Consider the following 27,899-nt stretch of genomic DNA (forward strand, 5'->3'; position numbering starts at 1 on the left):
TTAAACCTATAAGTTCTATTTTGGTTTCATCCATCCATTAAACCTTTCTCCAATAGTCCTCTGGCTTGTCCACATGATCTTTAGCAAGCAATTTACTTTTTGGAGAACAGTGGCTTTCTTTTTGTAACTCTGCCATGCACAGCATGGTTGCTCAGTGTTCTCATGAACATTAGCCAATGTGAGAAAGGCCTTTAGTTGCTTAGAAGTTACCCTGGGAACTTTTGCAACCTCGCAGACTGTTACACGTTCTGCTTTGGAGTGATCTTTGTTGGTCGACCACTTCTCGGGAAGGTAACAGTGGTGTTGAATTTCCTCCATTTGTACACAATCTGTCTGACTGTGGATTTGTGGAGTCCAAACTCTGTTGAGATGGTTTTGTAACCTTTTCTAGCCTGATGAGCAACATCAACTCTTTTTCCGAGATCCTCAGTTATCTCCTTTGTTCGTTCACTTCCACAAACATGATCAGACTTTGATAGATCCCTGTTCTTTGAATAAGGTCATGTACTGACATTTGATAGTCATTGCACCGACTGAAAACACCTCTGCACAGATGGACTCTAATTTCACCTTTAAATTCACTGCTAATCCAAGAGATTCACATACTTTTGCCACTCACATATGCAATATTGGATCATTTTCCTGAATAAATAAATGACAACGAAAATATTTTTGTCTCATTTGTTTGATTGGGTTCTCTTTGTCTACTTTCAGGACTTGTGCGAAAATCTGACTATGTTTTGGGTCATATTTATGCAGAAATACAGAAAATTCTAAAGGGTTCACAAACTTTCCAGCAGCTCTGTATATACATCTATCTATCTATCGATCTATATATATTATGTGTGTGTGTGTGAGTGTGTTTTATATATGAAAATTCTCTGAAGATTTTAGCATGGTAATGGATCTGACAATGTTTATGTATTTGGTATTGGCAGAATAGATCTGCTACGCTGCTGCTGAATTGCTGCTGCTGTTTAGTGATGTCCGGTTCGCGAACGAACTGGTCGAACCAGTTCACCAAATCGAACTGAATCGTTTGAAACGGTTCGTGTCTCCAGTACGCACTGTTAGCGGTTCTCCTTCTCAAGTCAAGAATCAGTTGCATCGGTTTTCAGATCATCGGTACACTCAACCGAGAACCGTTTCTTTCAGACACATCCGATTTGAGAACCGATGATCTGATGATACTGCGCATGCGTGTAATTTTATCAAGAGGACGAAAATGTTATTCAGGTATTTTGCTGAACATCAGAAAGTGTGATGATAAACACATTGAAAATTATGATTATGACTTATTGTCACTGTATGAGGATGTGTTTGGCTCAGCTGCATTACAGTTTTTGAAACAACTGACGGAGCAAATTAAAGTATTACTCATTTTATTTATTTTTAAAACATGAATGTAGCCTGTGTGTGTTAGGACCATGATAATATTTAAGAAATACCTGTACAGTAGATGACATTCACAAATTTAGTTTGTATTAAATAGAACTGATGATGAGCGCGAGCAGAGCAGCTGATATACTGAATGTGCAGCGTGCCGGTTAGAGCGGTTCTCGTTCTCAAGTCAAGAACCGGTTGCAATGTTTTCGGATCCGAGAACTGTTTCTTTCGGACGCGTCCGATTTGAGAACCGATGAGCCGATGATACTGCGCATGCGTGATGCAGTGTGAAGCTGCTGAACAGTAGCCTACATGACAGCCTACTAGTCTGTGACACCAATCTGAACCGAACTAGTTCTTTTGGACAACTGATTCTGTGCTATGCTATGAGCGCGGGTAAATCAAGGACTTGAATGAGGGGACCAATCTAACATAAGTTTATTTAATGACAAATAAATCGTAATGGATTACGTATAGTATGTGGATAACGCTTCTGCACTGATGAGAACTAATTTATTCACTTTATACTTCTAAAACATCCTCGTTTGCACATCACTGTTTTTACCTGTATTTGGGTGCTTAGTTGCAAAACTTAATTTTATGAAACTTATCAGATCATGGTGATGATTTAACTGGCTGAAGTAATGATTATTGAATTTATATATTTGAATATGCTGAATGTATATTCATCCCGGCCCGGGACGATAGTCATTCAGTCATCACGAATGACGTCATTATGTTATGGCGTAAAAGAACCGGTGTAGCGTTTTTGAACCGGTTCATTGAAACGAACTGTCCGAAAGAACCGGTTTGCGGACAAGAACCGGACTTCCCATCACTACTGCTGTTGGTTATTGCTGTAGTTGTAGATTATTGCTGCTGCTGCAAAGCAAGTACCGTATTGACCTGAATATAAGACAATGTTTTTTTTTTTCTTGGAAATACATCTGAAAAAACGCGGTAGTCTTCAGGAGCTAGACTTTGACATGTCAGTAATACACCCACAACAATAGGTGGCGCCAAACACGCTTAAAACGAGTGTGCTATGAAATATGTAATGTAATGTGTGCTGTAAAGATCGCGAGTGAAAACAATATAAAAAGAAAAGCTTACAGCGGCACGAGTCGTGACTGTCATGTTAGTCTGATGGGACCAAACTTCCTCTGTAAGTGATTTTAAAACATAAGACAGTACCCAGATTTGAAGACTACAATAAGATTTCACTTCTACTGTTAATAGAAATTTTGGTAGGCTACTATGAGATGGATAGCCTAAATTTTATATAATTCAGATGGGCTACATGTTATTTTTATGGTATATCAAAAAGTGTATATTTTTCAATGTCATTGTTGGTACATTTTACCAGTATTTACCATACTTTCAAAACAAAAATTAAAATAGGAAAAATATGCAATATGAAAATAATTTAAGAAAAAGTTTTACAGAGAGAAAAAACAAAACAAAACAAGATTTGGTTTTCAAAAAGCCTTTTTCCAAAAGGTACATCTGGAAAAAGGGGGGTCGTCTTATATTCAGGTCAATACGGTAAGGAACTTGCTACTGCCAATACATATGCTTATACAAAGCTGTATTTAATACATACTGCTACTGCACAAATAGCATATAAAATAACCCATGGTAGATCTATACAGGTGGAGCTAGGGAGGTGGAGGGTTTCAGAGGAACTCTGAAAGTGCGCTGTGAACTGCTCTAGTGAATGAAAAAAAACTTTTGGGTCATGTGTTCAGAAGTGCCACTGAAGAAGGATCTAGAGCTGTTGATATTATTGTTCTTTACTTCATTACCTTTAGACAGATGAAGACTGTCGGAATCGTCCTGTGTGGCCAGCATTGTGGGTAAGAACAGAGAGTGACTGGTGGTCATCATGTGGATAGTAGCCATGGGCAACAGCTCTTTAGGGGTCTCTGGTGTTCCATATATGACCTCCACCAGTGTGGTTAAGGTGCCCAAAAAGTTAGAGTCACGGTATCGATACCTGAGAGTGGAATTTTTTCATAAGTTTTAATCAGGCAGAACAGACACTGATACTGTCAGCTGAGTAGTAAGTTAGTAAATAGTTTATCCAATTTGGTTTTGTTTATTAAGAGAAAAACCACTTACTTCAGCCCAGACTTAACAAAGGTGTTCCAGTCTGATGCAGTGATATTTTCTGGAAAGATCTGCAATCAACCCAATATACAGTACACATCAGCTGAATATTGAGCAATATACATTCTAAACATGTTTAAGTGCAAGTACAAAATACTGCTAAAGTTATTAGGTCATTATGCTTGTGACTTTTCAACTAACAGCAATTAATATCTGTAAATAAAATAACAACTATGGTATCAGTATTCTGTGTTAAATACAACATTTTTTTATAAAAAAAATTGAATTGAAAAATGTAATACTTGGTCAACACATTACAACTATGCTGTACCTTTGAATATAATTAATATGCATGTTTGAAAACAATATAATTAATTCTGACTTGTCCCTCAGTTTGAAAGATCTTATCAGGCAAGCAAATGTTAATGTTTAAAATATGCAACTGTCAGTTTTCAATAGTACAACAATAATTCTTACAATTGATGGAAAGTAATATTGTAGTACTATTAAAAACTGTATCACTAACCTTTTTCAACTATCATCCCATCTTAATCTGGAAAACTCAGTATCATTTGAATAATACTGACACATTGCTATCAGAAAGGAATGGGACATGCTAAAGTACTGTTTACACCCACAGGAATTATGTTGAAACCAGATGTTCGTCCATCATGAAAAGTAAGATGAGCATGACCATACTGACTCACCAGGAGTGACTTGAGTCTTGTCAGCATGGTCTCTTCATGATGGGATTGTGGGTCTTTCTGTTCTTTATATACAGCAGAAAGCCAGAGGACAGCAGCTGAAAGCAGAGATTTCCTCCACTGAGACAGTTCCTCTGAATCTGACAGCTTTTCGCTGATGGAGTCTGCCAGCTTCCATCTGAAACGAGATGTTCCAGGAAATTTTAAGTAAATAAAAACTTTGGAATCCTCAAAGCTTCAGTTCAAGCATGTATTAAAAATGCAAAGCCTACACAGAATATAAGTAGGATGTGTCAAAATTTAAACCTCAGAACCAATTTACACCTCAGTAACAAAAAAGGGAAGTTTGAATAATTTCCATGTATGACTAGGTTAAATTATTATTATCATTTAAAGTCATCTGTAAAAATAACAAATGGTACATATACCTGTATATAACCCAAATGTTTTTGTCAAAATAAACCTAAAATGACCTCAAATATTTACTTGAAGTGCCCCCTCAGATTTTAAGTTTCACACATTCTTCTCTGATGTTGATTTAGAATCACAAACGTTGGTTAATTACATTATATGCGGACAAGAAAATAAAACAATTTTAAGTACATCTTTTGATTGTCTTTATTTTTAAATTATTTATTTTATCAAACAAACACCCTGAAGTTCCCTTAGAAAACCTCAAGTTTGGGAAACCCTCATTTATTTTATAAAAGACGGTGAAAAATAACGTTAAAATTATTAACGCATTAAATGCACTTGCCCCGTCCCAGACCTACGTCGGTTATAGGGGTGGGCGGATCGATCTTAATATCAATAGTATCGATACCAATGTTGGTATTGGTATCGGATCGATACTAGCCTGATAAGATCGATACCTTAGGTTAAGTTTCTCTCCTATACACTTAATACATTTAACAAAGTGTAGACATGCTGCTCTTTTAACATTTCGCATGTAAACATTGTTGCTCCTCCGGCAAGCGGATACTTTTGGCTACAGTGAGAGATGGTAGAACTCTGAGCTACAAAAGAAATGAAAAGGGGGAGGAAGGAAATCCTTCACATAGTGCATATTGTATATAACTGTATACCGAATTTGTCCTTTTTATGCAGTATCACTGTAAGGTGTATACTGAGTTTGGCCTTTTAATATTACTTTCTCAATGCATTAAGCCACTTTAAATGTTTTCATTATAACGGTTTTCTATGGGAGTACAATGCATGTCATTTAGCACGTTTGCGTATATATTCTGGGCTCAGCTGCGTGCCACATATTATATTTTATTAAACTGTTTACCGAATTTAGTCTTTATATACTTTTTATCACTGTCTTCCTCCATTGCACCATATTAAATGTTTTTATATTGGTTATCAATGAGAGGAAATTAAATTCAGCATGTTGCATTCATGTTCTGGGTTCATCTGCTCACCTGTACATACATAGTATATAATTTTATAAACTATACAGAATCATAAAAGTCGCTAAGTTGGCAACACTGTGCATCTCCATTTCTCAAACCACGGGTTAGGCCATGGGTCAAACCACACTGGGTTAATCACGCGTTAATAAAATGAGTGCCCTTAAAGTTCATTTTGACAGCCATAATATATATATATACACACACACACACACACACACACAGGCTCAATAAACTGTTCCATTTAAACAAAAAAAAAAAAAGACAGATTTTTCTGACTATTATTTCATATGTTACCTTTCATTACTGTCAGGTTTCTGAAGGACGGCAGGTAGATCATTCATAAGTGGTGTGAGGTCGGAGTTCGCAGCAGCCAGTCGGATGAGACCGGACAGAACCTCCACATGCAGGTCGGTCACAACACCAACTTCTCCTTGCTGCACTGTGTGCCACAGCTCGGACAGTAAAGCTTTCTTCAGGGCCTTCAGGACTGACTTTTGAACTGTGCAAGGTGACATAAGAGACGACATGAATCAAACGTGTGGAATTATGTCAACTTGAACAACATTATTTGAGCCACTACTGTGAAAGCAGCAGTACTGACTGTCTTTAGGGCGGGTGGGATCATCAATGGTGGCTCTCCTCATGTAGGCGTTGAGTAAAAACAGGAAGCTGCTGTTTTGGGAGCTGATCTGTGTTTGGTTAGATGCTTCCAGGCACCAGAGCTCAAAGCTGAGGACATGCGTGGAGCAGTTCTCCAGAAGAAGAACCCCCATGGCCTGAGCTGAAGGACTTTCTCTCTGGATGCAGTGCAAGAGAACATCTGTCTGAATGAGTTTGGCAGTGCCTGGCTCCTGGGAGAGCACCTAGAGAGAAACATTTTTATTTAAAGTGTGTAAATGGACTATGATATCAGTGAGTGCATTATTGCTACGGTAAAGGCCCCACTATAAATTCAAGCGAAACCGAAGAACCACGAGGTGTGACATTTAGAACAAAATCAGAGTTTGTTTGGGGAGACTGAAAAAGGTCGCAAAGCAAGCTTTCCCAAAATTTTCGCTCAGGCTGCTAAACACCTTCAAACTACCACTGGCCCGTTGCAGTAAGTGTGCTCTGGGGCTCCTCCTCCTTTGACGTTTTGTTCAGTCCGTCGAGGACAGACACGAGTAAAAACATTAACACACTTGTCTTTATAGTAGCAATTGAATGTGTAATTCTAATTGAAAGCAACACTGACCCTGTTTTTTCATGTTTAATTCTGTAAAGCTGTTTGCTTCAAAGCAATCTATTGTATGAAGTGCTATATAAATGAACACCATTTTTGTCATGTTTATTTTGTTATTGAGAAGAAAGACATATTGACAGGGTTTCTGCAGGTTTTCTGAATATAAATTGAGACTTTTTAAGACCTTTTTAGGACCAAGTATAGAAAAATTAAAGAATAAATTGAAGGAAACACAATATGTTCTCTAATTGTAAATGTCTATAGACTGGATAATGAGTTTCCAACAAATCAACATTCATTACTTTTTAATGCATTAAAAAAAAAAAGGTTCTGCTAACCAATACTAGAATATGGAATTTTTACTAGAATATGTGCCTTCTGATCACACAGAAAAAGTGATGTTCTTTCTCAGTATTTTGGTTTTTCCAGTGCAAATGTGCAAAAAAAGATTCCTAAATCAAGATACATTTACTTGACAAAGAAATTAAAGATGATAAGTCTCGTTTCTGTGAAAGTGATCAAAATGATTAACAAGTTTATGTTTATGATTAACAAATATCTGCCAATGTGCTCAGAAAATCAACTTAATTCATAAGGAAAATAAGTTTTCATACCCCACTGAAAGATATTTGTTCTTGTTTTAAACATTTTGTTCCATTTCGCACAACATCTAAAAAAAAAAAAATGTGCATATAAATTCATATTTTCATTTTCCATTAAATATATCTTGATTTAACGATGTTTAGACATTTGTATTAGAAAACAAGACAAAAATACAGAGTGACATGGAACATTTTAGAGTAACCTTTTAGAAACACATTGAACATTTAATGGCATGAATTTAGCACTTTCTTCTCCAATTTAATACCTTTTAAGACCTTAAATTGTGGAGGGGTGAACTAAAGACTTTTTAAGAACTTTAAGACCCACAGAAACACAGATTTACATATTCATCAAAACAGGATGTTCACTAGCAGTGTACCGCTGCTCAGGTTATTCAAACTTCTTCATTACCTCCAGCAAAGAATAAAAAAGCACTTGGCTGTGAGTATATCGGGGGCTTGAGTGCAATGTTTGTACCTGCAGCAGGAAGTCCTCAAGCTGCACACACTGGCTGGATGTGAGGAGAGCAGCCAGACCTTGCAGGTGGGCCCGAGACAGAGCAATGCAGCTGTGGTCTTCAGAGAAACGTCTCATGCTGTCTGAGAGCAGCTTCAGCACTGCATGGCCGTACACGCTCAGCTGCCTCTCAGGGGCCACAAGGTGCTTCTGAGGAAGCAACAGCAGGGTGGACACCACCTCCTTCAAGCTTGATGGGTCAATGTAATCATGAATAGCCAGGAGCGCTCGGACAGAGGGGGATTCCTTTTTGGGACAACTTCTGAAAAGCAACAGGGATTTTTTCAGTGATGCATCAAACAAAAACGTATACTTAAAAGTTATATATATATATATATATATATATATATATATATATATATATATATATATATATATATATATATGAATAGGCAAACAGGATGTTTAAAATGGCATAATACTACACTGCATAGTATTCATCATAACATTTTGCAGCATGTGCTCAATTTGAAAACTCTGTACTGCATGCATCTAATATACAGTGAAAATGGACATTACACATCCAGAGCACACTGCATAATTCAACACACAATGCAACATGCTCAACTTAGCCATCCATTTCTAGTGTAGGGTTAGAAATTAAATATTAATATCCCTTTTTTTTTTTTGATGGATCACTGGACTGTCAAAAGGTACAAAATTTTTCTGTAAAATGTGTTAAAAATGCTAACCATACTGTACTGTTTAAAAGAAAAATTATTTTAAATTTACATTTATGCTTTCATCCAAAGAATTGAATTTTATCCAGCATTTTATTCTTTTATCCAGCAATGATAGATTATATATCTATATCTCTATATTATATATCTCATGTGACACTGAAGTCTGGAGTAATGATGCTGAAAATTCAGCTTTGCATCACAGGAATAAATTGCAATTCAAAATATATTCACATAGAAAACAGTTTGTAACAAATTGTAATAATATTTCACAATAGGGGTGTGACGAGACACCTATCCCACAAGACGAGATTTTTAGACTTTTTTTTTTTTTTTTTTTACAAGAAATCCTCAATGATGAAATATATAAGGAAAAATAGTGTTTTATTAAACTGAAAAACACAAAAAGCAAAAAATGTAGGTGCATTTTGAAATCAACTTGTACTTTATGAAATTAAACTTCTATTTTAATGAATTATACACAGCAATAAACAATATGTAAACCAGAGCTGCATGATTCTGGATAAATTGAGAATCATGTTTTTTTTTTTAATATGTATATAAATTGGAGATCAGGATTCTCTCACGATTATGAAGAAAAAAAGGATTAGAAAATGAAACAAAACTTAATTTACTAGTGGTTCTGAAAAAATGTCAATGCCTTTTTAAAGAATAATTATATTCATTTGAACTAAATTAAAAAAAAAAAAAATCAATGAAGGAGTCAGTGTCTCAGTTGTTTAAGACTTTCACTACAGGAATCTCCTGAAAGAATGATACTTTCATTTTTATCACTACTGTAGAGAATAAGTGTTTGTACCCTAACTATAAACTTTTTTTATCCCAGTAATTCTGTTATTTAAATGTCTGTATCACAGAAATAATGAAGTGTGGTTGAAAAGACTATTTGTGTTTCTCTTTCTGGATCAGCAGCAGTATGAATGATTCATTAACATGGGCAGCGACAAAACGTGCTTCTCGCGCTCCACTGACACTCGCGATGTGAAACAGTCGTAATAGACGTAGCTGAATCCTTGTCATTCAGGAATAAGATCGAGATCGCGATCTTTAAACAATTAATTGTGCAGCTCTTATGTAAACACTGCAACATGTTTTGCGAGGATATCCTCACGATGTGTCTCGCGAGATCTCGTGCCACGTGTCACATCCCTATTTCACAATATTCTTTATTTTACAGTATTTTTAAACAAATGAATGCAGCTTTGGAGAGCAGAAGAGTCTCCTTCAATGATAACTGGGCATCACTGGCTGAATTGAGAATGTTGTGAGGTTTATTGTTGTACAAAGTGTACTGTTTTACATACTACTTTTAAAAAATAGTTTTACCACAAGTTATTTCATGTACAGTATACTGCACAGTATGGTGTAAGTAGTATTCTAGTTTTCTATTCTGAACGCAACATATGATTCAAAACAAAAAAGTCCATCAGAATAATTGAATATGATAGAAAACCCTTAAAGGAATGATGCAAACTAAATACAACGTATCACTAGCCCTTCAGATTGTAATTAACCCAAAATATATTCCTCAAATAAGCAGAAAACACTATGTTACTCGTGTGAATGGTGTGACACACATACTTGCTTCTCTTTTCTTGGAGCTCTTTGAGAACGGCTCTCTGCGCTGCTGTCAAGTATGTGCTAATGAGCTCTAAAGAGTCCAGCTCTCGGAGCGCAGCGGCACTGGACTCCAGCAGAGTGAGCGTCATCTCAGTCAGACGGCCGCAGAGCTGCTTCAGCCTCACTGGATTCAGGGAGTGAAGAGGGAAAGAGCTCAACTCCAGAGCCAGAAACCACTGCTCCACTACTGGGTGTTTAAACACTGATCTGAGGACAGCCAGCAGGATCTGGAGGGCAAGAGAGCAACAATGTGAGGTTTCACCATATTGAGCTGCCATCTCATTTATATTTCTACAAGTGACCCGTCTACTCCCCCATACAAACAATCCCTGATGAAGATCAAGGCTACCTGTTGGATGTTCTGAGCAGGTACGTGGTTGGTGTCAAGAAAGAGGTCTGCCTCGTCCTGCTGTTCTGCGGGTTCAGGTTGAGTGGGCTGTTGTGTTTCTGAGCTCAACAGCTTCAGGATGAGAGAGTTCAGCACGGTCATCAGACTGCCCAACACCTCTGCTGCCGTCTCTTTGGGGAGCTGCAGGGACACACAGTGACGATGGCTGAGGAGGTATTCCCAAAAGTTTTGGCAGCTGAATCAATTTGACCTAAAATATTTACTTAAAGTACCCCCTAAGATTTCAAGTTATTATTTCAATAATCTAACAACATATTTGCATGTTCATGGTTCTCTGATGTTTGCTAATTGTTCACACAACATGCATGTATCCAAATAAAATATGTTTAGAAGGCGTTTTATTCGTCATTGTTTTTATTTTACAAATATTTATTTATTTTAATGTGACCTTTTTATGATTTAATTAGCTCACAAACAACTCGTGAACTGTCTGCAGTTATTATAGTTAACTAAAACTTAAACTAAAATTAAAACCAAAACATTTGTTACTTGTAATGAAATTAACATGAATTAAAATAATAATAATGAAAAAGAATAATAATAATAATTTAATTCAGCTAGTTTCCAAAGCAACATTTCTTTGTTTGTTTAACTTTATGTACTAAAATAAAAATAAAACTTTAATAAAAATATATCTATATCTATGAAGAGTTTATTTGCAAAAAGAGATAACTCCATTTTTTATTAATTTTCAAAAATCATGTTTTTTTGTGTTAGTTAGCTGTATTTTTTTGTTATTTTTAATAACCCAACTGCAGTTTGATTAAGATTAATCACAATGAAAAAACATGATTTTTGAAAATTGTTAAAAACGGAGTTCTCTGTTTTTGCAAATGAATACACACACAGTTCCTTTTCCATTAGGAAATTTACAAAATGTATATAACCCCTTTTTATAGTGTTTAACTGACTAAATTTACTAAATATATTACTAAATATATTTCCATTGATACACTACTTTAATAGCAGTTCGAATTAAACATTCTTCACAAAATCATTCATTGAAATGTTACTAAAGTTTTCTAAAACATTCAAGGGATTATTAACACAAAAATGAAAATTCTGTCATCATTTACTCATCTTCATACCAAACCAAAAGGGTATGACATTCTTTCTTCAGTAAACCTCAAAAAAGAAATGAGAAATGTCTCAGTGTTTTGTTTTGTTTTTCCTCCAAACAATGGAAGTGCTCCATCAAATGCTCACCAAAATGGTTTGGTAACCAACATTCTTCAAAATATATTTTTTTATGTTTCACAGAAGAAAGAATGTCATACAGGTTTGGAATGACACGAGAGCGAGTAAATAACAACAGAATGTTCATTTTTGGGTGAATTATTCCACTGAAATGGACACTTTACAGTATGCAAAATTTATAGTTCCTAGACAAAAACCATTCAAATGTATTTCTGAAAGGCTGAATACCGAATTGAAAGTGAGCACAAAGTTTCTGAGGTAGAGAAGCACTTGATTGACAGCCACCGGGACCCGGGACACGTGCAGAGTATTCAGAGCTTCCTGTGCAGCTTCCTTAAAAGAGTCCCGTATGAAAGCATTCGCCCCTTCACTATAGGAGGCCTTCAGAAGTGCGGTGAAGTCAGCGCCAGATGGACCATCCGGGAAGTTTTCAGTGACGAACTGCAAGAAATTTTGGTTAGTTAGGAACCTCAAGAAAATAAAACAAAAAAATATATATTTTAAACTTTTTGGTTGAACTATTCCCAGTTTATAAAGATCCTCAAATACAAAAGGAAATACAAAATGCATAAATTTGATACAAATATTTGCTGACAGGGTCTGAAGAGAATGAGTACTTTTTGGTGAAAACTGGACCAAAGGTCCGAGAGAAAAAAAAAAAAAGTAATTCAAAATAGTGAGCTCATCTGTATATGGCCATATTTGAATTACAACATTTTATCAAGACTACAGAGTGCAAATTTGCTTATAGACTGTCCTCTATCTGTATGCCAAATTTCATAACTTTTCTATGTCCAGTTCTATAATCTGCCATACACTCAAGAGAAGCAGTATCGGAACAAGAAGAAGCAGAACCAAAGCAAAAGTAGAAGAAAAAGGAAGATGACAACTAACAATTACAATAGGTGGCTATGCATCTGCGGCGCACTGAAGGTGTGAAGGACTCACCAGGGTCTCTTGTGTATGTTTGGGGAGCCACTGAGAGTAGTAGTGGTAGAAGGCGACGACAGAGGCGTGAGGAGGGGAAGAGGCATCTGACGTGTTCAGCTCTTTATCGTAGTGCTGGAGGGTCAGACACAGAGCCAGCGGGTCCCTCTGACAGTGCAGAACGTCACACAGGACTGCAGCCATGTACTCATACACCACACCTATACAACAGATCATATTAATACCAGCACAATGAAAACAGGAGCTCCACTTAACTGTCCTGCCCTGCATATTGAATTCTCATTTAACATCCTTTTGCACTCCCAGGCATGCAAAAAAGACGGTGACAAAGGTGCGGGGAATCCGGAGGCAAAATTATTATTATTATTATTTGTTTATTTTCTTAAATCATCATTATAATTATTTACATTTTTATTTATTTTATTAAATTATAACAATTACTTGAAACTTAAAAGAAATATATTACTATAGTAGTAATACTAATAAAACATTAAGTATTTAATAACAATAACTTTACAGAAAAACATGTCGCCTTTCTTTCATTGCTTTCAAACATTTAACCAAAGAGCTTTTATTTTGAATAAAAACACAGAGATCTTAAAGTTTCTAAGCTTCTGCTTTGTTGAAACCCCCACTCAATTAAAAAAAATTAAATCTAATAATATTAATAATATTTATTATTATAATTAATTTTTTAAATCTTATTAAATTATAACAATTAAACAAATCAATAAAGCAAAAAATATTTTTTAGATACAATACCAGAGTTTGAAAAAACAAAAAATTATGGCATTTAATAACAATGCTAATTTTATTTAACAGAAAAATAGTAACAGGCTGTCTTAATTTCTTAACTTTCAAACATTAAATCATAAAGTTTTTATTTTGAAGGGAAATCACAAATAGAGTTTCTCTTGTTTCAAAAAAAAAAAAAACACACAAGTTACATATTTTGGATTAAAAACTGAGATTTTCACCCAAAAGGTGACAAATCTGAAGGTATATGTTAAAAAAATAAAGTTAAAATGGATTGCAAATAACAAATTACAGAGATTTTTCAGCAAAAATACCTGGGGGAGATTTTTGCCTTCTAAGATGCAGGCTGGACTCAAAACAGTGCCCTTCTACATGAGCACCAAAGCTCAATGTGTATACGCAAGCCACAGCTCTGATGTCTGACTTTGTTATTTAATGAATTTGGTAGTTTAGATCATATCCATCTGCATATTTTACCTTTCCCATCTTTAAAACTCTCCGGCAGTTTGTTGCGAACCTCGAGCACAGCTGGTACAATGGCACTAAACGGGAACGTCTGGAGGATGATGTCTTCAGTGAGGGAAGGTCCGATCTCCTCAACATCCCCTTCACTGCCCTCCACTATAACATCAACCATGTCGAGCACATCTAAAACACAGCAGAGTACACACACACACACACACACACACACACACACACACGTTTAAACAACCCAGATTAATTCATATCACTGCCACTAGCACCTCAGATTACAGACAGATGTGTGAAATGTGCATGATGGCTAACCGTCGATGTGTGATATGGGGATGCTGGCTTCATCTCCCTCCTGGCCGCTCAGGTTAGCCTGTAGATACGCCGCCTCCTGAACCATACTCGCTGCTTTCTCAGTGTACAGGTGTGGGTTACACACCACTCTCATCAAAACCTGTCGCACAACGCAGTTGGACAGTACTAAATGACAAAATATCAACTTTTTTATTCACAACTCATGATTCTAAGTAAAACCAGACGTGAGCGGTTAGAATCCAGTACATGGTCTAAAAACTGAATAACGGTCTCCTGCTGGGATGGGTCCAAAAGCGCCAGATGGTCCAACCATAACTCCAGCTCCGTCCACGTGTGCTCAAATACACCGCTGTCCCGCAACACCTGCAAAGCAGAGGAGGACAAATGAGCCAGTGGAGTTCAGCCATAGATACAAATTCTGTCATTATTTCCTCACCCTCGTGTCTGATCTATATAATAACTGGATTGCTTGTTAAAATTAATTTATACTTCAGATGTTATCTGCAATGTTATGGCCTTTTCAGGCAGGATAAGCGATATACTGAAATCGTTAGGGTGGGTGTGTCAGCCACGCACTTGCCGATACAGGTAACTGTTCGAACATAAAATATATTTCTTTATGTACGTAAATATAAAAATATCCTAATTTGTGTTCTGAAGATGAACGAAGGTCTTACGGGTTTGGAACAACATGAGGGTGAGTAATTAATGACAGAATTTTCATTTTGGGGTGAACTATCCATTTAATATTATATTTAAATTATAATACATTATCTTTATTTATTTTAATTTTAAAAATATAGGTTTTGTATGCAGTTTTCTGTTGTTAGGAGCATGAAACTTACTTTTAGGACCAGCATCCTGGTTGAAGTCTTCAAGTAGTTACTGTTACTACTTTCAAACATTTTAAGTAACAAATAGAAGACAGATTTCTCTCCTTTTTCAGGATCTGGTAGATCCTGTGTTTTGGGAGAAAAAAGGGGAAAACATGATGATCTTAAGCTTAAAAGAAACAAAATACACATTCTGAAAAACATCAGCAAACCAAATGTTGAAGACAATTGTGATCACACAGACCTTGAATAAAACAAATAAAATAAACCTTACTAAATTTTTACCTGAACACGAAACCAGGAGAATTTGCTTGCAGGAAGTTCCAAAGCCAGTTGTAGAATTTGATATTGTAGAACTGGAGGAACTTCCTGTTTCATTCCACTCTCTGTCACAATGCCTGCAAATGTTTTAATAAGTCACTTACTCCTTCCATAACAAGTTAGAAGGTAAATGCACTATATCTGTTCTCAATCAATGTGTCATACCTTTTAGGAGTTTGCTAAAGTCGAATTTGCTCTGGCTGACAAGGTGAGGCACCACCCTCTGATACAAACACATCACCTGGAGCAGCAGAGCTTTCACCAGGATGAGCTGTGGATCGTCCTGCCGTGCTGTTTGAGAAAAAGCATTGCAGAATTAGTGTGTTTGAACAATAACAGGTCTACAGCTGCAAAAGAGCATTAACTATTTGGTTATTACTGTGTTCTTTGCTCTGTTTTTGTTCTGTGCCCATCGTCTTCACTGCATCTTCCTTCTCCTTTGAGTGCGACTGCCAGCTGGAAACAACGGACACCATGTCCGGTAGAATCTGTGGCACCAAAAGGATAAATATTCATTGTGAAATAATATGATAACACAAAATAATAAACCCCTTCCATTCCTTCTGTTTTCCCGTCATCCTCACCTTGCTCAGTGCCTCTCTGTAAAGCTGCACAAACTCCTCCATCACGGCAGGGCTGTAAATGTCTGAACTCTCCCAGACTGTTTTGTCCAGACAGTGCTCGATGTTTTTCTGGGCTCGCTTGAGAATAAATGCCAAGAGGGAAATTGTTGTGTGCTGGAACACTAAGTTGGGTAACTATTGGAGAAACAAGAAATAAACAAGTTGTCATATAACCATTTAAAAGTTTGGGGTCAGTATGATTTATTTATTTATTTTTTAAACAAATTAATACTTTTATTCAACAAAGGATCCAATAAATTGATCAAAAGTGACAGTAACTACATTTTTAATGTTACAAAAATATAAGATTTTTAAATAAATGGTGTTCTTTTAAAAGAAAATACTGAAAAAATTTATCATGATCTCCACACAAATATTTGGCAGCACAGCTGTTTTCAACATTGAAAATAATAAGAAATTTTCCTTCAGCAGAAATGTTCAGGCTTGGCGTCTTTTTTGAAGCTACCGGCGTCTGTTTTACATTATAATCCTGTGGAGTAAACTGTGTTTTCAAAAAAGTATTTTTCTGCAGCTCAGAGCATCTTTTTAAGTTGAAAAAAAGTTTAATATAACTTTTCTGAAAAAAAAAAAAAAACGCCCTACGTCAAGCGCCTTTTTGACAGCTGACCAATGACAAGGAGTTTTATGATATGAGCACAAAACTTTAAGTTAGTCTAAAATATGCCGCAAACCGTGCATCATTCAACCGGAGCTCCTGGACTAAATTGTTGTAAGCACCATACTGTTTCCTTCCCCGTATAATGTCACGCACCCACAAACGTCGTTGTGAACCGACATTACCCTCCCCGTTAACTTCAAAAGCCAACGCAAGAGCCAACATTTGTTTCTCGACTACTGTTGCAGCTGTTGTTATAGCAACAAAAGACGCCCTCGGCTGCTATTTGCAACCAAAATGCTGCCAGCTTTTTATTTTTATTTATATTTAAAAAAGCGCTCTTGTTAAAAAAGATGCCAAGTGTGAACACGCCCTTATTGAGCATATGTGACCCTGGACCACAAAACCAGTCATAAGTCGCTAGGGTATATTTGTAGCAATAGCCAAAAATACATTGTATGGGTCAAAATGATCGATTTTTCTTTTATGCCAAAAATCATTAGGGTATTAAGTAATAAAAACTTCATTTTTGATTAGTAATATGCATTTCTAAGAACTTCATTTGGACAACTTTAAAGGTGATTTTCTCAATATTTTGATTTTTTTGCACCCTCAGATTCCAGATTTTCAAATAGTTGCATTAGGTGACACCGAAGAAAGGAGTAATGATGCAGAGAATTCAGCACTACCATTAAAGGAATAAATTACATTTTAAAATGTGTTCAAATTGAAAACTTGTTTTGTTTTTTATCAAATAAATGCCTTGGCTTCTTTCAAAAACATAAAAATCTCACAAGCCCTAAACCTTTAAACAGTAATGTACAACTCAAATTGTTTTGAAAATACATCTGCTTCTAATATTAATTAATTTGAATCAAAAACATTTTTAAAAAACGCTAACATTGGCCTATAATGGTAAAATCAGCAATATACCGAGCATCACAGCTTGTGATGATATGATTGGTTGAATCTACCGCTTACATTGAGACCTTGAGTGAAGAAGGCTTTATTGCACACTGAAGGAAGAGACGTGACCAACACCATAGACAGCAGACGAGGTAAAGGAATCATTTCACTCATCTGGAAAGCCTTGGACACCTCCGGCTGAGCCTCATAAATCTGCAACAATATCAAACCATGAGCAAGTCATATCTGTAAACCATTTCTGAGTTTCATTAAGGCAAAAGGATTCACAATATAAATAAGATGTAAAATGGCCTTGTTATTACAGTTCAAACTAAGTAAAAGCACTCCATCACATGATACAGTATAAAAATCATATAAAAGCAACTAGTGCTGTCAAAATTAGCATGTTAACGCAGGAGATTAATTTTTCCAGTTTAACGGTGTTAAAAATATTTAACGCAGGGGCGGAGTTAGGTTTGGCCACCCCACTCACAACTGCTGATTCTGTCTCTTTTTATTCTTGACAAGAATTGCGTTTATTTAGACGCAGAAAGTCTTAACGACCACATCAAACGATCCGCGTCACGTTCAGCAGCGGCAGCTCTTAAAGTAATAGCAGCCAAATAACCTAATAACCTAATAACCCAGCTGCTGTGATGTCTGTTAATCAAAGAACAAAAGGGAAAGAGGAAATCAGTAACTTTTGTAGCTTTAAGGATTCATCTATATTTAATTTAGTATTTAGTGTTTGATAACTTTATATTTTATTTCCTACTTGCTGAAGGACTCAGGTAAATACATACAAAGGCTTCAGACTCACTTTCTTGAGTAGAGTGATGTTTTCCAGCCAGGTGCTTTTGTTTCGTGGACTGAATGAGAAATTGGTTTCTTTAAAGTATCTGGTCAGTATATCAGGACTGGCCTTCAGAACACTAACAACCAGCTCCGCTACCATCTCATCCTCGGTCGCCTGCTTCAGCCCCACCAGGAACTGCAGAAGAACGATGTTTCCTGCTCTGGATGGGTACAACGAGGTGATAAAAGTACAATGAGGGCAAAGATGAGGGGAAAGCATTTTGGGCACTTTTGACTCGACCTTATTTCTTATACACTTGGGAGATTTTGTGCTAGTATAGTCATATTTTACTCGGGCAGGATTACAAAACAGTGTTTAAAAAAGACTATAAAATAAAATACAATAAAATTTGTCTGAAAGAATGACGATATGAAGATCTCAAAGACTTACCTTCCAGCGGTGCCCAGGCTCGGGTCATGAAAACTGATGCCATGTTTGCGAGAGCAGCAGAGGTCCAGCAGGAAGTTATGCACCAGCTCCCTCACTATACGCTTCCCTTCACCTTCATCCTTCCGTTTCTAAAAGATGTTGGATACAAAAAGCTTAAACACATTCTGAAAGGCATGCGTGATGTATTGGCCATTTGTAATTTGATGCGTTACAGAGCAAAACCTAGGAGGGGACTTGATGTTATCCATCAGAGTTTGATGATAAACTAGATTATGACATCATTGGTTAATATTATTTTCCCTCACCTACAACCTTATAATAGAAATAGGATTTCAGAGGTAGAATTACATTGTTATTACCTTCTAATTACATTTTTAATAACAGGAACATGTCAAAGAACTTCTTTTTAAAGCTGCAGTCCGTAAGTTTTGCCTCTTTGTCACCATCTCTGTTTGAAACCTGCAATTGCAGTTACTTGCGTAATTATCTTCCTTGCGTGGGTTGCGCACGGCTCCAGCGCGGATCAATCTAATGTTGTGAGGTGAATGTGTGGCTGTCAGTCACCGCACCGGTGTGGATGTTTACTGTACTTCAGAATCACAGATTCTAGCCTACGTCTTGGAATATATGATCCAAATAATAATTATCACTGGATATTGTCACCAGAACAAGTAACAAGTCTGCCACGTTTGTTCTGACCAACTGAGGAAAAAAGCATTACAATAAATCACGCTACCAATGGTGATTAACGATCTAACGATCACTTAGCTCAAATCACATCAAACCATGCAAATTATTATTATTACTTTGTTCTCAAATTGTTAATGTTAACAACATCAGCATTGTGACTACGTGTATACAGTGTGTATTAGCGTGTAGATTTCAGTTTCTGTACAGTCTAATCTCTAATTGTCATACCATTCGAATTTCATATTAAGAAATTCTTTTAAACCAAAAAGTAAATTATTCTAACTTCGAGCTGGTTCTCTTTAAAATACAAGTCCTGTGTAAACCAACGTAGGCTATCTGTAATCAGATGCACATTTAAAACTGGAATAATTTAATTTCAGTCACATGTGTTTCATAAACACATAATCCTTTCTGGATTACAATCCGCCATCAAAATGATACATTTAATTATTCTAGCTGCTGTGAGAAAAGGCTAACGATCCACCACCTGCAGCATCCGCACATGCGATAGCCTATTAGCCGGGACAACTTCTTTATGTTTACAGACGTGACGTAATGACGCAGTGCCATGCTCGAATTTCCCGTGAAAACCTACCCGTACCACTCAAATTAGAAAACATTATTATAATCTAACCGTTGTGAATCAGGCTAAAGTAAGGCGATAGTTTTGAACTCTGGCTGGTTATGTACTTGCTCAAATATTGATTTCAGATCATTTTTAACCAAAAAAAATTACGGACTGCAGCTTTAATTATCTAGAGGTCACAAGCAAGATTTCCCACAAGGGCTGTCACAATGTCAGGTTTTCATTACACAATTATCATCGCCAAAAGAATTTACAATAGCAAATATCATTGTGATATCAATACAAATTTTGGGATAAAATGGATAACGCTATCAGTTAAGTTAACCTTTGACTTTGTTTATTTCTTGTTTTCTCTATTTTAGTCTATGAACCACACTCAATAAGTATAGGGAGGCGGAAAGAGAGTTTATAACCATGACTGTACAAAAAAAAAAAAAAACACATACAAAATGTATTTTCTGCTGATCTGCACTTCCTGCAGACTGGGGTCTATAACACCCCGTCTTTTTTAAAAGAATCTAAAAAAATTATGCAGCAGTAACAACTTATTCCTCTTCATCTTATATCACTGTATGTGTTAACATAATATCAACATTTCCTTTTTTTGGCAAGGTCCCTTTAGCTAACGTTAGTTAATGCATTAACTAACATTAACAATGTGCAATAGATTTGCTACAATTTTTATTAATTAGTAAATGTTAGTTTATAAAAATGCAACCGTTCGTTGTTAGTTCATGTCCATTAAACAGATACAACTTTTGATTTGGTATTACTAAAAGCCGAAATTAACATTAACTTAGATGAATAAATTCTTCACAGATTTTTTCATTGTTAGTTCATGTTTACTAACGGAACCTTATTGTAAAGTGCTGTTATGCATTTTTAAACATCATGTTTATTGTCAACATCAGTACTTTGCGACACCACACCCTCAGGGAAAATAAATCCTGGTTAACAAAGTTATCCATTCATGTCTGAGGAGAATTTCCAACAGATTTGACTATTTTAGAAAGAAAAATGTGCCATAATTTGTTGGGTTCAGATCATTCAGATTCAAATCATTTTTATTGTGTCAGCCAATGAAAAATATCAATTTATCATTCTAACACAACCAAATCTATTGGATAATGGACAGACATTGTAACGTTGTCTGTGTAGAAACTGCTATAACAGGGATTTGAATTACCCATGCATTTGCTCTGTATAGAGAGACAGAGTCAGAGATGGTGTTTTTGAGTGCATGTGTCCAAAGCTTCCACTGTACCTCTTTCTCAGCCACGCTGACATCCACAATCCCATTCCATTTATAGAGAGAGGCAATCTGTCCCAGAATGGAAGCACTAAAGAAACGCACTTTCTGAGTTTTCGTGATGGTCTTATTCTGCACAACCTATGGCCAAATACATTAAAAAGTTATGACATTTATGGACAGCACCTCATTTTGGTAAATGGCATTCATAAGGAAGGGTCTTACTCTGGTTTGCAGGGTGGACAGAATCAGGTTTACGATGGATAATTTGTCTTCTTTAAGTCCACTAGTCAAGATTTCATACAAAAAATCTAAAGAGCGACAGAAAAATAATAATTTAAGACAACTTAAAGGCACAATTCATGATGCACACAGATTTGGTTTGTTGATACCTTTAGCCTCCAGTATCTGGCCAATAGTTGTATTGTCTCCAGACATCAGGAATGAAAGGACAAACTGTATGTAAGCCATTCTAACATCTGGCTTTCCCTGGAAAATTAACACAATTATTAAATTGCATTATAGTGTCCGCTAAATGAATAAATGCAAATGTTATGTAAAAGTTATGTGCTATTTAAAGTTTGTAAAGCACTTACAGTTTTGTCTCTTCTCCGTGCGAGACTGATGAGACCTTTACTGAAGTGTATTTGACTGAAGACATCCCTCGCAGCCTCGGCACCCTGAGATACCACTGCAGACAGGAAACACAGACACTGGCGGACAAACCTGTCCAAAAAAGGTGGTACACACAAAGCGCATTGAGTGCATTCAAAACATTTCAAATGATTCATTTGGCCTGCTTTCGTTTTAGTACATCATAAACTAACTATAAAGATATTAACCCACAAATACCATAAAATAAATGCAAATATCTGATTAAGATTTGTATGAGAAATACCTGTGATTCTCCGAATGTAGAGAGGACAGCAGAAGTTTCATGTGAGTGGAGACAGTCTTCCTAACTATGTTGGAGCCCACCATGCTCAACTGAGACAGATCACTGGCCGTCCGCAGCAAAATCATTTCTAGACTCTGAAACATCAGCATCATCTACAAAATATATTAAATAGAATTTAAGCTGTGATTATGATGCAAAAGTAATGATGCAAACAGTAAACTCTTATTTTGTGCACCAAAAAGAACTAATGTTGGCAAGTCAGCATACAACATCTGTCTAAGTCTATTTCTTTGTTTCTACAGTCTGCAGCATGAATAGTGTGCACAGCGTGACATTTTTACTGTATGCATAAAACACCTGGATAAACTTCTTTATATGCCAAAATGTAAATAAATCATTAATACCACAATGTAATGCAACTAGACCTTCCATTTCCTATGTGATGAATGAACTGGAAGCCTATTCTCCCCCTTTCTTGCCGTACTGTATGATTATGGACTCTTAAAAGTCATTTTACACTAAAGTAAATGGAAAATGCAAAGCATTTCTGTAGTCAAACTCTACACTGAAAGAGTAGAACATGGCACAGCCATGGGTTTGATTCCCAGGGAATGCATGAACTGATTAAATGTTTCCTGTGAATGCAGTGTATAAAAGCATCTGTCAAATGCATAAATGTAAATGTAATGTAAAAAATCCATGATTATTAGTGAGATGATGCTGAATTCTACATTCACAGCAATGAGGCCATGACTGCATAATGGTTTATGTACTATTTATTAAAAATAGCACCCATTATTCAGTGTAATAAAGTACACTAGTATTGTAATCCAAACACAGCATATCTGTGTGAATAAAACACATTTATTTACGTGCACAATGAAATTAAATAATGAAACACCAGTATTCAATACACAGTATTCAAAAACTGTTTAACAAGCCTGGTTAATAAAATAAAAAAATAAACAAACTAACAAACAGATAGATAATTGACTTACTTCAGACTCAGAATTATTTTCTTCCTCCAGTAATGCGAAAATTTCTGAACATTCAACTGAGATTTTTATGTAGCCTTCGACAACATCATAGATTCCTGCGCATGGAAGTTTCTTCGCAATTCTTACGAAGGTCTCCAAACCTACATAATATATAAAATAACTTTATGATTAAGTACAATGCTAACATTTGCTTTCTTACAGTAATATACCTGTACAAATTTATTTACGAATTGTTGCTTGGTTTAGTTGTCTTCAATGAGTGCATAAGTTAAAGTGAACGTATAAGTAAAATATTTGTATTAATTCTGCGTTTTTACTGTAACTACAGCCAGTTCTGAGCACCATAAAATGTGAAAACAAAATAAAAGTCTGGGGGAATGAACACTGGAAGCGTGATATTTAGCATTTAGAGAAAATTACAATGTACACGAATCTAGCATTTTCAAATAAAACAGAAAAACTGCAACACATGACCGGCTTTCAGCTGTAAGCAGATGACTAACTTAACCAGCTAAAATACACTTACCCTTTAGCGCTTTAGTTGAATCATTTAGCATGGATTTAAAGACCGTGCCAGTGAACTCGTTTCGGTCTGTTTTGCTTTTCTTAGCTGTTGTAGCGGAATCAGGAGGATCCCCAGTTTGCCGTTTAGTAGCCATTGCTGTATCTCACTGTAAATGAAAACAGACACATGGAGCAGCGGAAGTGTAAAACTAGAGCCACAGAGGAGCAAAACACGTGGAAACGCTTGTCTCATGAATATTAATTTTGACGTGATGACGTCTCTCTAGAGCGTCACGAAACCTCATTAATATTCATTTTACAAGCGTATCGCGTACCGTGGTAGGCTATATATTAATGAGCCAGAACTTTGTTTTCGAATCTCGCAGTTAAAGGGTTTGCATCACTGGTCTGCATACGTGCCATTTAATCAGAACCAACTGGTTATAATTTATGGTATTCTGCTAGAAGTGCATTTCGCCCCTCAGCCCATACTATTTACTCCTATTATTAGTGTGCTTCTTCACAATTTGTGAATTGGTCGAAGCGTTGCATATCTTCCCCATAAAATTCTTCTAAAATGTTATTAACAATATATTTCTGCCTCATCATTTGGCCAAAATCCACATTGGATCGCAGTCAGAAATTATTGCAAACACTCAGTGGTGATTAATTGTAATTAATTGTAACGTTTAAGTAAAAGTGTTGTATTAATCTCATTAATTGTCATGTGTAGCTTGAAGCTAATTGTAGCTTTTTTCATATTCCATATGCCTGCTGCACTGGTGACTTCATGTGCTTGTGCAAGCTGTGAAATCTGATGAAAATAAATCTAGGAATAATTGGATTGTTGGGACTTTAAATCGGGGGCATCGAAAGTAATTAAGTAACTAGCTGTTTTTTTGTATAGTAACTGTAATATTATTGCTGAAATCATATTAGTAATTACAACCCAAATTCCGGAAATGTTGGGATGTTTTTTAAATTTGAATAAAATTAAAACTAAAAGACTTTCAAATCACATGAGCCAATATTTTATTCACAATAGAACATAGAGAACATAACAAATGTTTAAACTGAGAAATTTTTAAATTTTATGTGCAAAATGAGCTCATTTCAAATTTGATGCCTGCTACAGGTCTCAAAATAGTTGGGACGGGGGCATGTTTACCATGGTGTAGCATCTTCTCTTCTTTTCAAAACAGTTTGAAGACATCTGGGCATCGAGGTTATGAGTTTCTGGAGTTTTGGTGTTGGAATTTGGTCCCATTCTTGCCTGAAATAGGTTTCCAACTGCTGAAGAGTTCGTGGTCGTCTTTGATGTATTTTTCGTTTAATGATGCGCCAAATGTTCTCTATAGGTGAAAGATCTGGACTGCAGGCAGGCCAATTCAGCAGCCGGACTCTTCTACTACGAAGCCATGCTGTTGTAATAGCTGCAGTATGTGGTTTTGCATTGTCCTGCTGAAATACATGTCGTCTGGAGGGGAGCATATGTTGCTCTAAAACCTTTATATACCTTTCAGCATTCATAGTGCCTTCCAAAACATGCAAGCTGCCCATACCGTATGCACTTATGCACCCCCATACCATCAGAGATGCTGCTTTTGAACTGAACGCTGAGGACACGCAGGAAGTTCTCCCTCCTCTTTAGCCCGGAGGACACAGCGTCCGTGATTTCCAACAAGAATGTCAAATTTGGCCCGAAGACCACGGGCATCCAACAAAGGTCCTCGGCCTTGTCCCTTACACACAGAGATTTCTCCAGTTTCTCTGAATCTTTTGATGATGTTATGCAATATAGATTATGAGATTTGCAAAGCCTTTGCAATTTGACGTTGAGGAACGCTGTTTTTAAAGTATTCCACAATCTTTTTTAGGCACTCTTTCACAGATTGGAGAGCCTCTGCCCATCTTTACTTCTGAGAGACTCTGCCTCTCCTTAATTAGTTGCTAGATGTTCTCCCAGCTGAATCTTTTCAAAATGTCTTGCTTTTTCAGCCCTTTGTTGCACTGATAAAAATGATTTTGTGGTGAAGTAAATACTACAGAAAAACAAATGTAATTTCTACAATAAATAATTTAGTTCAGGCAAGAATTTAAATAAAAGAGTAATTCAATATTAGTACTCAATTTAAGCTTGTAGAATTTAAAGTTTGAACTTATAAGTATATTTTACTTGGAATTGTTTGTTATTTTTACAAATATTGTTTAAGTAAATATCAACATCATGATCCCTTTGTTCCCATCATGCACTTGGGCATGAATAATTAATAAGTCAAGTCAAGTCAAGTCACCTTTATTTATATAGCGCTTTTAACAGTACAGATTGTGTCAAAGCACTTAACAGTATCAAATTGGAGGATAGAGTGTCAGTAATGTATAATAAGATTAAACACTCAATTTTCAATTTTCAGTTAAAGGCATTTCATTATTGAATTCAGAGATATCATTGTCTAGCTCAGTTTAGTTTAAATAGTATCTGTGCAATAAGGTAATTTTTTTTTTTGCTGTTTTCGAGATGTATTTACACTGTTTTATGGTTGCTTTAGTTGTTAGGTTAAGTAACTTGCTGTTTTGTGACATCTGGAGTTCATTTTTTACTCAAAATGACCCATTCGCACTCAAACACTATTCACTGACTGTCACCGTCATTGTGTATCATGTGCCAAGTATTGATGTCTCTTTCAGTTAAAAATATTGAATCAACATATTACCTTAAAATGAATAACAAGCAGTCTACTTGCTTACATACGTGCTTGTAACTTAACCACATGCTTTATAGGCATTATTTTTATTTTTTCAGTGCTATGTTGTTTGAGTAAAGTTTACAAACCGTGACTGAGTGAAATGTACTTGAGCATTGTAGGGTAAACTTAAAATAATTAAGTAGAAATTACTCATCAAACTCTACCTGGCCACGTTAAATTTACTTATTTCCTTTACTAATTTTAGATAACTTAGTTAAGTAGATTTACCTTAATTCCTTATTTAAATTTTACTCAAAAAATATTCGTGCAAAAACTTGCAAAAGAAAAATTAAGTAAATTTAACTTCTTATTTTTTTCAGTGTGCCCCCGTGCCAACTTTTTTGAGACCTGTAGCAGGCATCAAATTAGAAATGAGCTCATTTAGTGGATGAAAGTGTAAAATTTCTCAATTTAAACATTTGTTATATTCGCCATGTTCTGTTGTGAATAAAATATTGGCTCATGTGATTTGAAACTCTTTTAGTTTTCATTTTATTCAAATTTTAAAAAACATCCCAACATTTCTGGAATTCGGGTTATAGTTACACTACTAGTTACTGCAAAAAGTAATATTATTACCGTAACTAGTTACTAGTTAATATAAATTGTATAATTACTGAGATTACTGAGCCCTTGTATTCCTGATCTCCTAAACAGTATACATATACTTCAGATTTCAGCTGTACAAAAACAGTTTGGTCACAATGAGGAGAATGATTTGAATAGGGATGATTTTCCAGGAACTGTGTTCATAGTAGTTTGAAGGCGAGTATGGCTACATGATTCAGCCAGAAGTACACTTACCATATTACTTGTCTGAGTTTGCCCAAGCAGCAGGTTTGGTGTGCACTTGAGGAGCAACTCCCCTGTATCTTTGGACACCAGACACTCTAGTCTACACAACCCCTTGGCCTCCACACTGGCCTGAGAAACAGATGTCTGGAGCGTCACTGTGCATTCTGCGGCTGCCTCCTCGACCCCTGGGTTTTATCTCTTGTATAATAATAATCCACCACGTGGGGAGACACCTATATGGATGAGCCCAGCATGGATGATGAACAGTCTGGACCTTGGTTAAGGCTAGAAGGGATACAGATAAAACTACTGGGCATGCACACATCAATACAGTGTAATTTTTGTCACACTGTACAACAATAATTACTGTTTTTGCATTATTGTAAGGTTAGGTTTAGGGTTGGGGGTAGACATTAATAAACACAATCTAATAGGAATTTAATTTATTGTTAGCTTCCGGTTTTAGCTGTTTCCCTTCTAGCCACAACCCTGGACCTTCTCACCAGGTCAAACTT

The 27,899-nt window shown here is 36.1% G+C and overlaps 1 protein-coding gene across 1 annotated transcript in view; it reads right to left on the reverse strand.

Moving 5' to 3' along the window:
* Window positions 1-24,084, reverse strand: part of urb1 (URB1 ribosome biogenesis homolog) — a 35,126-nt gene extending 11,042 nt beyond the window's left edge. The window contains exons 1-28 of the mRNA XM_058745207.1: window positions 23,865-24,084; window positions 23,339-23,478; window positions 22,341-22,492; window positions 22,039-22,168; window positions 21,835-21,931; window positions 21,668-21,753; window positions 21,458-21,583; window positions 18,918-19,045; window positions 18,492-18,687; window positions 17,747-17,884; window positions 16,111-16,284; window positions 15,906-16,014; window positions 15,692-15,817; window positions 15,491-15,603; window positions 15,218-15,331; window positions 14,619-14,735; window positions 14,373-14,511; window positions 14,064-14,234; window positions 12,831-13,030; window positions 12,111-12,323; window positions 10,626-10,805; window positions 10,238-10,503; window positions 7,917-8,217; window positions 6,216-6,477; window positions 5,909-6,113; window positions 4,203-4,377; window positions 3,508-3,566; window positions 3,192-3,382 (exon numbers count right to left, since the gene is read on the reverse strand). Of these exons, the coding sequence (XP_058601190.1) occupies window positions 3,192-3,382; window positions 3,508-3,566; window positions 4,203-4,377; window positions 5,909-6,113; window positions 6,216-6,477; window positions 7,917-8,217; window positions 10,238-10,503; window positions 10,626-10,805; window positions 12,111-12,323; window positions 12,831-13,030; window positions 14,064-14,234; window positions 14,373-14,511; window positions 14,619-14,735; window positions 15,218-15,331; window positions 15,491-15,603; window positions 15,692-15,817; window positions 15,906-16,014; window positions 16,111-16,284; window positions 17,747-17,884; window positions 18,492-18,687; window positions 18,918-19,045; window positions 21,458-21,583; window positions 21,668-21,753; window positions 21,835-21,931; window positions 22,039-22,168; window positions 22,341-22,492; window positions 23,339-23,478; window positions 23,865-23,997 (4,441 nt within the window). The 5' untranslated portion in view covers window positions 23,998-24,084. The remainder of the gene's footprint in view (window positions 1-3,191; window positions 3,383-3,507; window positions 3,567-4,202; window positions 4,378-5,908; window positions 6,114-6,215; window positions 6,478-7,916; window positions 8,218-10,237; window positions 10,504-10,625; window positions 10,806-12,110; window positions 12,324-12,830; window positions 13,031-14,063; window positions 14,235-14,372; window positions 14,512-14,618; window positions 14,736-15,217; window positions 15,332-15,490; window positions 15,604-15,691; window positions 15,818-15,905; window positions 16,015-16,110; window positions 16,285-17,746; window positions 17,885-18,491; window positions 18,688-18,917; window positions 19,046-21,457; window positions 21,584-21,667; window positions 21,754-21,834; window positions 21,932-22,038; window positions 22,169-22,340; window positions 22,493-23,338; window positions 23,479-23,864) is intronic.
* Window positions 24,085-27,899: the final 3,815 nt, after the last annotated feature.

Source organism: Onychostoma macrolepis, chromosome 15, assembly GCF_012432095.1.
Source record: "Onychostoma macrolepis isolate SWU-2019 chromosome 15, ASM1243209v1, whole genome shotgun sequence".
Lineage (NCBI taxonomy): Eukaryota > Metazoa > Chordata > Actinopteri > Cypriniformes > Cyprinidae > Onychostoma > Onychostoma macrolepis.